Genomic DNA, 13,677 nt, shown 5'->3' on the forward strand with positions numbered 1-13,677 from the left:
CTATTTAACAATAGTTTGCTCAAAAATGTTTCACTTGTTTCCTACACAATTTCTGTGACGAGACTTCCTTTGCTTTCAAGTGGTGACAAGCTCTGTGGTCACACAAGAGTGATGCAGGTAGAGAATAAAGTTACACGTGCTTGGAAATCCAGATGAAACAAAGCAACACGTTGATACCATATTTTGTGTGCAAACACTCTCCCAACAGCCTCCCCAGTGTTGTGTTTCCAGATCTGGAAAAAAGTTTAAAATGCAGTAAAAAATGGTAAATATTTGAAGTTTCTTCCCCTCGGCTCGGATTATGAAATAGTAAACCATTACATTGTAAATCTTCCTGTACCATGCAAATCCCTTTACAAGGATTAGGAGATTGTAACAAAGATGATCATATTTCAGGAGGTACTGGTGTAAATGATACACTTCTACTGCAGGATTTCATAGAGTCTTCACCCAACATGTTATATACAGTAAGCCACATGAACAGGTGCTTTACATTTATGGAGAATCTTAAGTCATAAAAAAGGAAGATTTGGTTGCAGGGCTGTGTGGCACATTCAGACTGTTGCTCACTGAGTGGACTCAACAATAGCTGAGGGTGTGCAGTGGAGCAAAGACTATGCAATCAGTGACCTCTTGCCCCTCCAGTGGGGGAGAATTTCAGTAAAACACAAAGGAGCTGCTGTTTCTGCTTTTGCTGCTATCACCCCGAGCACTACTGACAGAGCAGTGGCTGGGAAATCTATTTCTGCAATTAGCTGCTTCAGCAAGAGGAGAGGAAAAGTGTGTTTTATTATTCTGCATCTCTTCTGTTTCTTTCATGGGATCAGACCTTACTTTGGGAGAATAAGGTAGAAGCATCTGGCTTGACTAAATTCCTTCAGTCCACTAAGGGCAAGCAGTGTTTTGCCAGCACTTTGCACTAATCCTTATTCAAGGAGTAGTACTGAGTTGCTATGTAAGGAAAAAACAACCCATGAGATGCATTGGTTTGCACCACTAAGCAGTGTTTGCAGAATCAGTGTTCTCCTGTCATACCTGTAGAAGCAATACTGAATAGATATGGAACTTAAAAACAAAACCCATAATGGAATTAGTGAAATAGTCTGGGTTAGTAGCTCAGATTAAATTTCCTTTTTCAAACCTGTCATTCTGGTCTTACCTAAAACCAGTTTCTGTATTTAGATTTTTCATGTCCCTTTGGATTTGTCTATAACTAGGCAAGCCCAATCTGTTTAATTACTACCATATTAAATGCCTTGTTAGCTTTAAGAGACAGGAGAGTAAGGGAAAGTGAAAATTAAGCTACATGGGACAGATTTGCAAGCATAGATTATAAATCGAGACCATGATCCAGACAAAATAAATGGAGACTTCCAGATTTCCTTTCTGAATTCTGCATCCCTTCCCCACCCCACCACCCCCCCCCTTTTTTTTTTTTCTTATCAATCAGTTCAAGTATCTTTCCCTTTATATTCAGCAAAGATCACTGAATTTTCACTCTAACAATGAGACTGGAATCTGACCCTTGGTTCCATCCCTCTAGAAATGACCAGAAACTGCAGTGATGATGATTAATGCAGTTGTTGCCACTGCTGAGAAGCAATTGACTATCATGTACTAACCAGCAGCTGGTACCTCCATGGATGCCCAGTGCTACATATCAAGATTGAGCACAGATTAAATCTTTGTAAAATATAATGCAGAATTGCTTCTTGCAAAAGATAAGATTAGAGATGAAAAGGGAGGAGACTATTGCCATGTCTGCCCTGGCAGATAGTGGGGTACATTAAGTGTAGCAAAACACTTGGTGCTGAAAACCAGTACCTGGATTCCTCCAGATTTTAACTTTGGGCTAGCTGCAGTTTGGTCCTGTGACCTGGAGTCCTGGAGCAGTCTGGTTGTTCCCTTTGAAAAAGGAATCTGTTTGATGTGTTGTGAGACCACGCTGCGATGTGAACCAAAGAAAGAGAGTCTGGCAAATCAGCTTTTAGGGACATATTGGATGTCCTGAAGGGTCAATGCAGCACACCCTAACTTTGCTAACAGAATGGGTGCAGAAAAAAAGGATTATTTTAATTTTTTCAGATACCTGTTTTGAAAAATAATACAAGCTGTTATTTTAAAATGGCTGTAAGTCTTTGCAAGAGAGCAAATCTCTTTAGGTTGGATACCAGGAAAAGGTTTTCCACCCAGAGGGCGGATGAACAGTGGAACAAGCTCCTCAGGGAAGTGGTCACAGCACCAAGCCTGCCTGGGTTCAAGAAGCATTTGGATGATGCTGTCAGGCACATGGGGCGATTCTTGGGGTGCCCTACGCAGGGACAGGAGCTGGACACGACGATCCTGATGGGTCCCTTCCAACTCGGCATATTCTATGCTTCGGTGACGTACGCAAATCCGTGTATGGCCCTAAAAAAGCTACACAGCAGTGACGAGCTATGGGAGCTTCCTCATCTCGTTTGAGGAAACAGACTGTGTCCTTGTTAGTTGTGAGACACGACAGCTGCCACGCGTAGCCGCCCGATTCAGAGAGAGAGAGCACAGCGCTCCTCTGCTCCCGCCGCTGCTGCTCGTGTAAGGCCGTCAGGTTCGAGACAGCAAATTCATTACTTTTGGAAGTACTTAGAGCAGCACGGGTGTGAATTCACGCCCTGCGAGGATACAAGTCGGGAAAATCCTCGCTTTGAGGTTTGCTCCCTCACGTGCTACGCGGGACTCAGGCGCGGCCAGTGGAAAGGCCCGACGTTTCTGCACGGGGTGAGGAAATGGAGCTTGGGTAACCCAGCGACCCTACCTAGAACGTCAAACGCTATCTTATTTGGGTGATAAGCCTGAAGCTTTGTTTTCCTACGTGATTTTTTTTAAAAAAAAACACTTCCGCGCTAAACTTTGCTTTACGCGCCGGAGACGCGCGAGCTCTTGCCCTTAACCCTCCCGACGGCAGCCAGCCCGTTTGGAAGAAGCGTCGCCCGGGCTGCCAAGCCGCCTTTGCCAAGCGCACAGAAGTAACCGGTTTCAGGCTGCAGGGGGAGGACACCGAGCGCCGGGCGGGGAGAAAAGCCGCTGGGGCCCCACAAGATGGCGCCGCCTCCCCCGCCCCTCATGGCGCCTGCGCGAACCCACGGCCGGGCCGGCAGCAGCAGCAGCCGCCGCCACCGGCGGGCGCCGCCAGGGGGCGCGATAAACCCCCGCCCAGAGGGAGGGGGCGGGAGGGGCGGGGCGGCCCCCCCGGAAGCGGCGCAGCTGGGGCGGCCATGGGCTCGCGCGCGGCGGGTGGGTCTGGGGGCGCGGGGCCTGCCCGGCTTCCTCCCTTCCCTCTTTCTTCCCCCTTCCTTCCCCCTCTCCCCGTCTCTCAGTAACCCCCCCTTGCCGTGGGCTCCACAGGGGCCTGCGGGCCGCCCGCGGAGGAGGAGGAGGAGGAGGAGATGCCCGAGCTGTCCGACAGCGAGGAGGCCTGGCAGGAGGAGGAGGAGGAAGGCGCCGCAGCCCAGGCCCTGCGGGCTCGCTGCCTGTTCTGCGACAGGTGAGGGAGGGCCCCGTGCTGCCCTGCCCCCCGCCGGCCCAGCTTGCTCCGGAGCCCCGTGGGGAAGGGGGGGGCCGGGGTCTGAGCCCGCAAACTCGGCCTTGCGGGGGCAGCCAGGACGGGAAAACGGGCGGTGTGCGCGGTAGGTTGGGCTTTCTAGAGCCCAGGGTCTGTTAAATCCATCCTAGAGGAGGAGGAAGTAACGTGGAGAGCAAGTACTTCCCCTCTCCTCGCCCTGAAGCAGCGTGGAAGTTCGTCTCTGGAATTCTGACCCTTCCTCCTATCGTCAGTAAAGAGATGAGGATGTTTATTCTGATCCAGCAGATCTAGCTGGCCTGTTTTCCTGGTATCTATGCAGGGTTTGGGTTTAATGCTGTCTTTGCTCTAAAGGAGGTTTTAAAAGTCAACGAAGTTTGTGGTATCATCAAATACAGGTTTTTGTGTTTATTACTTTTTGTTGTGAAATGCTTTGCAAGCAAGATAAAAGCTTATTTATGAGGCATGTAAGTAAGCACAGAGGCAAAAATGATGTGTTCAGGTCAGAACAGCATATAAAACTCCCAGGAGCGTTGCAACTTTTGAACATGTTAGCACTAGATATTTGATACTCGGTTGTTTTCAGTTTGTTTAGTTCTGCTGAAGATGTTTTCTCCCACTGCAAGGCAGAGCATCAGTTCAACATCTGTGATGTGATTAGGAAGTATGGTAAGTTTTTTTTCTTGTCATTTCTGTGTATCGGCGGCATCTTTAAAATAAATTGCAAAGGTTAATTAGTTTCTAACTGGTTTCCTGGTGGTAGCTGGAGATTCCAAGGTTGAACAAGATAAGCTAGAAAAGTGCTCATGTGTGATCTTTATGCTGGCCATTTCCCCATACACTTTATCTACTGGTGAAGTTCTCAGCTAGGAACCAAAGTGAGATTGATCTCCGCTGGCTTTTGCGGAGTCCCCGCTGCCTTGCTGATAGGCCTGAGCCAGCCCCACTGCCTGCTGGAGTAAGAGCTGTTTACCTGACCTGCTGGGAATTAGTGACACTGTGGTTGGGCTCAGGAGCTTAGCAGAGACCCCAGTGGATGTATCCACCTGGAGGCTGAGTAACTGGGCTGTACTGCTGGTGTCCTTTGAGGGACTGTTTGCGGTCTTGGCTTATGTTCCCACCAGTGATGGTAGGAAGGTGTACCCTCCAGAGTGTTTTATTCTTTCCAAATGAAGTGTAAGGTTGGCCTTCACTTGAAGCTGCCATCTATTTGGGTGAAGATGGTGACTGAAGGAAAGTATACCTAGGAGGATGCATGTGAAGTGGGGGTCGCTTTGGACGTGTTAGGTAAGTGCAGAACTGAGCATGAAACCCATGCCATGCTGCATGTCGAGGAGAACTGGGAAGCAGGGAAGGAGGGTGATGTTGATGTTGAAGAAACACAATTTTAAGACTGTGCATTAAAATGGAGCTAGAGGCAAGAGCATAGGAGCTACATGAATCATTTAGAAATCTGCATATAAAATTGTAAGACCTGGTCTGTTTTCTGTCTGAAATGCAATGGAAAGTGGTTTGGGTTTATGCAGTATCTTCACTGATCTTCAGGAAAGTACATACTTGTTGAAGTACTGTTTGTGAGCAAGGTGGCAGTTTCACATCAACATTGGTTTGTATTCTCAATGGGCAGGATAAATCTGCATTTTATTAAGCAGAAAGCTAAAGATATTAACAAAGGAGCACAACAGCCTGAAGTATCAGCAAGGTAGCTAGTAGGAGATCAGTGTCTGTCCTGATGTAGTTGCTTGCCAAATTCATTCAATCCTTGTTCTTAATGCATGTTTGCATGTGTCCTATTCTTAATTTGTAGCAAATAAATTTGTCTTGAGGATGAGAATTTCCTGGTTTAGTCCTGAGGAGAATAGAAATGTAGCTGGCAGACTTAAGATAGGAAGAATACACAAGATAATGATGTACACCCCAAGGGGAAGTGAGCCAACTGAACTAGTAATTAGTATTCACGTAATTGTTAAATGTGTGTGGGTTTTCTGTAATGCAAGCTCTCTTTTTCATTATTTTTTTCAGGACTTGAGTTTTATGGATACATTAAGTTAATAAACTTTGTTAGGCTAAAGGTAGGTGTGCCGCGTGCTTCTTGTGTAATCTGTGTATGGAGAATGGGCAGCCAAGATGCTGTGCTTTCAATTTGCCTTTTTATAACAAGTGTATTAAGGATTTTATCTTATTTCTGGAAATAAGAAATTACAGGGCTTAAAATAACTGTTGATTGTCTATTTAGATTTGAAGTTGTTTTCATTTAAAATATATTGAATTTTTGTGTTTTGTTGTTTCCAGAAGAGGATGTTCAGTCTTACAAAAAGCCCATGCTATGTAGTATCATGAGTTTTCTTAGTTAATTCATCTTGGCCTTTGACTCTGCTATCTCACTCTAGTAATGAACTTCTTCATAACTGAATTTTCTCAGTTCTCACATGAGTGTTGGTGTAAAAGAATCTTTCCTGGGGATGGGAGCTGGCTAGACCCCAACTGCACTGTTAGTAAGGACAGCACCTGATCCCTTAGGTCACAGAACCTGAAATTAATCTCTGCTCAAGTGATCCCAGAAGCAGGAAAGCTGATGGAAACCTACAGTTTAAATCAGGCCTGGGGATATTTTTTGTGTTCTGTAACTCTGAAGTATGTTCTTTAGTTGTTCCCAAAAACTTCAGGTTTTAGACTTAATACTAATTTATGTAATTAAGTATTTTTTATTTAGATCTTCAAATCTTAAATCTTCAAATAGTTACTTAAGGGATAACTAGCTCTGCAGAGTAAGCACTGAAACAGAAAAACTGAGGTCTGGTGTCTGAGTAAACTTGGTTCCTGATAACAGTGCAATCCTAAAGGTGTCCTTCAGTGTCTATCAGTCTGCTGTGTTTTATTGCTTCTACTGAATTCCTTGATCCTGTGGCTTCCTGGGCTTTGGGACCCAGTCTAGCTCATAGGGTGTAGTTTTATGCTGTTCTCTGATCACCATGCCAAGGTGAGTACTTGTCAGAGCCACTGTTCTTGCTAGTCAGGCTTTAAAGTAGCATCTTTCTCAGCCTTGCTATAAAGCTGCTTTAATAACAGAATTTTGTCTTATTTTCTTGAATGAAATTGAAAGGTTGTTTTTTTCCAAAGAAACTTATGTGCTTTTCTCTTTCTGTCTAGAAACCAACACCAGCATATTTGAGTTCACTTAACTGCCCACTGCCTTGGGAAGGAGAGGAATATTTGAAACCAGAGCAAAAAGATGACCTTCTACTTCAGTTTGGTAAATAAATTAAGTCTCAGCATGACTATAGTGCATTGTGGGGTAAATGTGGTATTGGCAGTGCTCCTGTCAAACAAAGCATCATCACTATTATTCAGATGACTTATGTACATGAGAAAGTATACACACAGTCATGACATTAAGCCATGCTCTGGAATTTGTACCACATGTTGTATGTTGGTTTGTAATGGCTGGGATTTCCATAGCCCTCTTTTATTATCTGCATTCACTTACTGTGAACATGATGTTCATAGTGGAAATGCTGTACCTAGTAGTGAGGCAGGTCAAGGAGGCACCCCTCCCAAACTTCACTGGGAGATTGCCGAAGCTTGTAAAGCTTCTCAGTGTAGATAGTTAAAATCAGACACATTCATTCAAACATGTATGCTATAAGTGAGGAGCCAGTCATTTGCTGTGTTGAAAATACCTTTGTCTTTTATACTGGTTGTGTTTTGAACCAACTCAGATGCTACAGGTGCATAGAATAGTTGTGCTTCTTTAGCTGGAGTGAGCAATGCAGGCAGCCTTAGTTTCTCCCATGGAAGTTCATCACATGGTCTTCAGAGAATTCAGTTTGACTTTTCAACTTCCTTCTGCTGCCCATGATTCTCCAGCTCTCTTCCTGGTTTGCATGTAATTCTACATCTTTCTTTCATTTAAGCCATAAGGTACTTAAAGCTTGCGGATTTTTTTTCTTCTCTGTGCAGTGTGGAATGCAGTTTTGCTCTTTTCTAAGCACGGCTACCTTTATGGCAGCAGAGATGATGTGTGGTAGAGGACAGTGGTTTGTTACATCAGGGATTTCACATTTCCCTCAGCTCCTGCCTGGTGTGTGCCCTTTGCCCAAGCTATAGACTCTTGAGATGCTTCAAAGTGCTGTTGCAGTTGCTAAAGGATTACAGGGGTGATCTGAACCTCTGAAATCTTAAGATGTGTTTTGTTTCAGTCCCATGGTCCAGATAGTCCTCCATGATACGTGGGTTTTTTGATGAAGCTTTGTCCAATAAGCTGGCTATAGTTTCTTTCTAAATCCAGAAACACAACAGTACCATTTTTTTTATTTACTGACCTCTGTTGGAATCACCAGCTGATCTTAGCAAGAGGTGAAAATGGGACCTAGTGCTGAGTCTGAGTTTTGGTAGTTAAAAGCAGCATTTCATCTAGTTTCATTCTGCTTATGCTATTTTGAGTTGCCTGTGCTCATGAGCTTTATAAAACTCCAAGGAATTTTTTTTTCTGCATTAAGAGTTGCTGTCTAATTCTTAAGAAATTTTAAATTTATATACCTTTTGGCCTCAGAATAACATAACTGGAAAAACAGGATAGGACTGTAAATAACTTAATTACAGTCCAAACCTAGTGTTTATTTTATCAATAATCAAACACTGTTATTTAAAGAAGGCTACATTCTGGATTGATTTGCTTTGTTGACTTAGAGGTTGCTTGTAGCACACTTGCTTTTACTGAGTATTGTGTTCTGTGATCAGTCCTATCAAATCCAGTGATGCTCTTTGTAAAACAAACTACTTTGACAAATTCTCCCAAGGCAGAAGTAGCAATGCTGAAACATCCTATGTTTATGAGCTGCTGTGACACAACGTGTGACTCGTAGGTGTTGTGTTTTGTGCTTCCCATTTCATCAGACATTGAAGACCTTTGTGAACCTGCAGATGTTTTGCCCTCTAATGGTTTAAATGATACTATGATGCTTCTTGAACAATTAAAGCGGGCAGAACACAGAGCAAGACTTGCAGAAGCAGCCTTGGCTAGAGCACAAGATGATCTTCAAAAAATGAAGTAAGTGTTTGAACTGAAGTTCTGGGGGTTTTTTATTTGTGTTTTAGGTTAGATGAGTTATTAATGTTTAAAGACCAATAGAAATGCAAAGAAGTGATAGAATAAAATACAACTATGGAGTAAGGGTCATGACTTGTGTTGGGACTGTAGATTTCACTTTTAACTTGTAGATTGTAAGTAAACATCTTATAGATGATTGATAAAAACTGCACAAAACCTGCACAAATTGAAAAAGCAGAGTATGCCTAGGAAAGCTAAATAAGTACATGTCCCAGAAACATATATTTTGCTTTAGACCACTCTTTGTTTTCCAGACAGCTTCCTTTAAATATGATTTTAAACATAGAAGATGTACACAATGGAGAAGAGGAAGGTATTGACAAATCAAATACGAGACTACAAACATTTTGAGAGATGGTTCCAAACATTGAGTGTTAATAGAATCCAGTTACAGTTCAGAGAAACCACAGTGAAATCAATAAACTGACTCCTTTTCAGCTGCTTTTATGTTCACTCTCAGATATGGCTTCTGTGAGTAAGAATATGAATTGCATTGCAACTTCTAAATCTTTAGGTCTTCAGAATATGGATTGCTGAAGCTCAGGGATAAAAAAATAAATAAAAACTTTGAGTCTCATAGGTTTAAGTCCCAAACAAATACATCATTTCAAGGTCCCACTCACTGGGCACTGAAAAATTGAAATTGTATGTAAGAGACTTGGAAAAATAATTAATCATCTTATGTGGAAAAGTAAAATGGCAAAAAACTTGTTTTGTGAAATACGTTTGAGGGTTCACTGTATGTTTTGAGAGTACACACACCTGATATCATTGGTATCTAAGTGTACAAACATATTTTTCTGTTCAAATCCTACCAGCTGTGAACAATTGTACGTGTCAAAAATGAGCAGTTGTGGCTTCAGCTGGGTTGAACTTCTGCAAATTGTGCTTTATAGTGTACAGTACTTTTCTGACATCTTTGTGTATATTATGCATTAATTCCTCATAAAGAATAAGAATGAGATAAATTTGTCACTGTACTTAGAAAACTTGGAGTTTTTTTCTGTGTGTTTTCTTGTCTTTTGTTCATTTAAAAGAAAGAAAAACTGTCAGGTTATCAGCTGTAACTTCTTTTCAGCTCTCTGAACTTAAATCAGGCTTATATATTCTGCTTTTTGAGGCTTGTCTATCAAATTATCTACTGTTGTAAAAGGGAGTCTTTAATTGTTCTTTGTCAAAGCAGGCTCTTCAATTCTGGAGGCATCAGCTGGCATCAAAACTAGTCAGATGTACATCTGATGAAGCAGCACAGTTAAATTATGGACAGATTAACTGGTTGCATTGCAGTAGCCTACATGCTGTAATTCATAGTGATTCCTCCTGGAGAATACTACTCCAGGAGACCATGTATGGATGTTTCCTTTCAGGTATAACTCTGCCAAGTAAAGATAGTTCAGAAGTCTGACGTGGAGCAAGAACAGTATAGGGAACCTTAAGCTACAGTAACCTGATTTTCTACTGTTTTCTTTCATGGGACTAGGTATTTAGCAGGTTGGTTGGCTGACTTTCCACTGGATCTCCTAGATCCAGGAGATTTTTCAGTATCAGCTTCTTGGGATACAAAGTAACTACATGTACTTTGAGTGGTAACATGATTGCATTAGAGAGGTCTAGGATGCAAGTTTTGTAGTCCTTGAACTGTGGACCTTGGGGGAATATTGTCTGGCTGAAGCATGTGCTTTTTCACTTCTTTGTGGGTATAGTATGAGCTCTTTGCTTGTCAACTTTTAATTGTGTTTTTATGATAAAACCCTTGCTTTGTGTATTTTGTTATCAAAACTGCTCTGGGGAATGAGAAGACAACAGATTTATTAAGAATGCAAGGCCATGGAGGAGGAAAATAAGCAGCATGAAAGCAAAGTAATAAATTGAATGTTAAGCCCTGATTTTTCTCCACTCAAATGCTTTTGTTTTAAAGTACTCTCTTCTCCTTTGCAGTAGTCATAGAGTGTTCTTGTGCTATTTGTTGTATTGAGTCCAGATCTCTGTTACTTGGCCTAAACCACACGTTTTAATCACAGTGGTGCCAGATTTTGTACTAGCAAAAGTGAGAATTCCTCCTTAAACATAAAAATGAAGTCTTAACGTTCTAATATCCTTCTGATACTTGCTGGCTGGAAGAAAAGCAGAAGCAGTCATTGCAGGAGGGCAATGGACAGATCGCGGTGGTGCAGCAGCCTGGAGGAGCCTGCAGAGGGAGGTTGTGCACACTTAAAACCGGTCCCATTGTTATCAGAGCCCCTGTGCAGGCTGGAGTCCTTATCTCTTTCATGCCCCTTCTCCCCCGCTGCCCCCGCCTCCTTTGCATGGGCCCATAAACATGTCTCAAGGGTATATTTCAAATTGATTACAGACAATTTGCACAGGATTTTGTGATGAACGCAGATGTCAGGAGCAGCTCGTCATCCAGCGCCATTGCAGACCTGCAGGAGGATGAGGATGGTGTTTACTTCAGCTCCTATGGGCATTATGGGATACACGAAGAGATGCTAAAGGTTAGAAAGCCATCTCAACTGCATCTTAGTAGAACTAAAGAAGAAAGATGGAATGAAGTGGGCTGTGCGCCCATAAATATACTGCAGAGCAGCTGCATTTTTAACCCTTTCTAGATGTGATAGTTTTTTCCTAGGAGTTAGGTTGAAAGATCTTTTTCCAGTTTTATTTCCTTTATATAAATTCTGTTTATTGGAAACATAGGAACATAAAATCTTTTACTCTGCTTATATGCTTAAAGATATATTACACTATCTGTACCACAACCTTACCTTGCCAAAAGCAGCTTTTTCCTAGGTGCTTAAAGGAAAAGCATGGTACAGACAGTTAATTTTTTTCTTTAGTTTATATTTTCCTGACAAATGAAATTTGTCAGGCAAAACCATTTCTCAAATATTGTGTTTTCCTGTTGCATTAGGTAAAGAGAAATTGCTGGTATTTGTACACAGTTCGGTGTATTGATAACATGACATTGAACAGCTGGAAAAATCATATGCACCTTTTATATGATAAAATAATTAGGGCTTAAAACTCTTCAAAGACAACTTAAAAAAAACACACAACAAAAACAACAAAACCAAACAAACAAAAACACAAAGCCCAACAACTTATAATTGACATGAAAATCAAAATCTCTTCATGCTTCCTTCCAGAGAAAGTAATATGTTTGTAAAAGTCATACACAGTTTTATCATTTAAAGGCATAAATAAAATTCCTGCCTGATGTAGAGATGGAATAGAGAGTTGTGAAATTACTTTGTCCATACAGGTAGAAGATAAAATTTTCTGCTTTGTAAATAATTTAATGACCCCAACATAGAAATATGCATGAATTTGTGTTAAGAATAGTATAAACATGAGGTGACTTTTAGGGTGATGGCAGAAGGAGGGGCTGATTTAACAGAAGCACAGAGTTGTCTGCAGAGGTTGAGAAGTGTTTTCCAAAATATATAGAAATACATTTCAAGGTCTAGAAGATAAAAACGATAGCAGTTTAATATTGCAGTTGCATAAAAGTGTCATTTGAGATGTTATAGGCTATAAGATGTGGAAGCCTTTCTGTTTGCCAATAAAATGTATAATAATTCTGCATCTCTGCACAAGGAGGTTGCTAAAAAATTGTATTTTATTTGCTTCAGGGAATGTTTGTCAGAATGCTTTTAGGAAGACTTTTGACTTTACTAAACATAGGAAAGCAATCGATATGTATTTTGATTTTTTTTTTCCTATTTGTTGGGCATTCACTTGGATTATTTTATTTATCTTTTTTATGTCAGCCTTATTTATATAAACATAGTGGCTTGCTACATGGAAATTTTTTAAGGAGTCTTGCTGTTTGAATTTGAAGTCTGTTTCTGACACTGTTCAGTTTAAAACCTTTTTATTATTATGCCTGGTAGTGGTAGGATGAAATTTCAATTTGGGTTTTTTTGCTTGTAAATACTTTAGGGATGAGGGAAGGGAGTTCTTACTTCACACTGGCCAATAGGTAGTGTTGCTGTTGCTCTGTTTATTTTTCTTTTTCTTGAGAATTTCTTGACTCCTCTTAATAAATTCCCTTACCATTTGATTTAATAGCAATACCAAAAAAAAAAGCATTACATTGAAAGGGTGAGTGAGGGAATGGAATTGATGAGTAGAGAAACCTGAAGCGAGTGACCATGGCTCGCTCGAGCAGCAGCACACGTAGTGGAGACAGCAGCTGGAATTGTATTGATGAAGTTGGGGCAGTGCTGAGGCAGTGTGAGTGGGCAGGATGCAAGGCTGGAAGCTTTCCACCTGACTGCTCCCTCCATTGATGCTGAACCTTCCCATTTTTTATTTTTAAACTTTTTTGGTTGTTTCAGCAAATCCTAGTATATACTGCAATGAGGTGAAGTACTAAAAATAGTTGCTCTGAATATAGCATCACAGTAAATCAACATGATTTCAAAGGATCTCAATTTTTTAAATTCTTAATTATGTCTATTTTTAAAGTACAATTTTCTAAAATAATTCCTAACTTTCTTTGGGCTTTGTGTGTGATAATCCTCCTAAACTTGAAAATCCAAAAATCACTTTTAAGCCTCAAAGTAATTTATTTTGTCTCCAGAATTGCTATGAGCATATGTTTTTTTTTAGTCTCTGTTTTTTGATCTTGATTTTCTAATAAAATAGACTTTGTTCTTCCGTTCTAGAGAAAATTCCTTTAGTTTCTGTGTTGTTTCTTAAGATTTCTTAACTGATGTTGTAGAAAAATGCTAACTTAAATATAAGCAGTTGGATTTTAGTCTTCAGTATTATTTGTAGTTTTGACTTTACTAGATGAAAATTGCTTATTTTTCTTGTACTTTGCTCTAACACTGAACTGCAGCAGCAATTCTGAAACCTATACATGCCAGTCAATTTCTGTACCTGCTGATGCATAGTAGGAGGATCAATGTTTTAATAGATGACCTTGCTGGCAGTTTTAGCTGTACTGCTGGCTTTCATATGCTAAGAAACTATAAATGTTTACTTATATGCTTGAGAACAT

At 41.1% G+C, this 13,677-nt stretch overlaps 1 protein-coding gene across 3 annotated transcripts in view; it reads left to right on the forward strand.

Annotated features, from left to right (window-relative positions):
* Positions 1-3,395: 3,395 nt before the first annotated feature.
* Positions 3,396-13,677, forward strand: part of PRMT3 (protein arginine methyltransferase 3) — a 54,697-nt gene continuing 44,415 nt past the window's right edge. The window contains exons 1-6 of one of the 3 annotated variants that reach the window (XM_051621110.1): positions 3,396-3,523; positions 4,146-4,228; positions 5,582-5,631; positions 6,710-6,812; positions 8,456-8,609; positions 11,023-11,164. In XM_051621110.1, the coding sequence (XP_051477070.1) occupies positions 3,426-3,523; positions 4,146-4,228; positions 5,582-5,631; positions 6,710-6,812; positions 8,456-8,609; positions 11,023-11,164 (630 nt within the window). In that variant the 5' untranslated portion in view covers positions 3,396-3,425. Of the gene's footprint in view, positions 3,524-4,145; positions 4,229-5,581; positions 5,632-6,709; positions 6,813-8,455; positions 8,610-11,022; positions 11,165-13,677 lie in introns of those variants that run through there. The other 2 variants (XM_051621108.1, XM_051621109.1) reach the window with 2 other exon arrangements.

This window comes from Apus apus, chromosome 5, assembly GCF_020740795.1.
Source record: "Apus apus isolate bApuApu2 chromosome 5, bApuApu2.pri.cur, whole genome shotgun sequence".
NCBI classification, from domain to species: Eukaryota; Metazoa; Chordata; class Aves; order Apodiformes; family Apodidae; genus Apus; species Apus apus.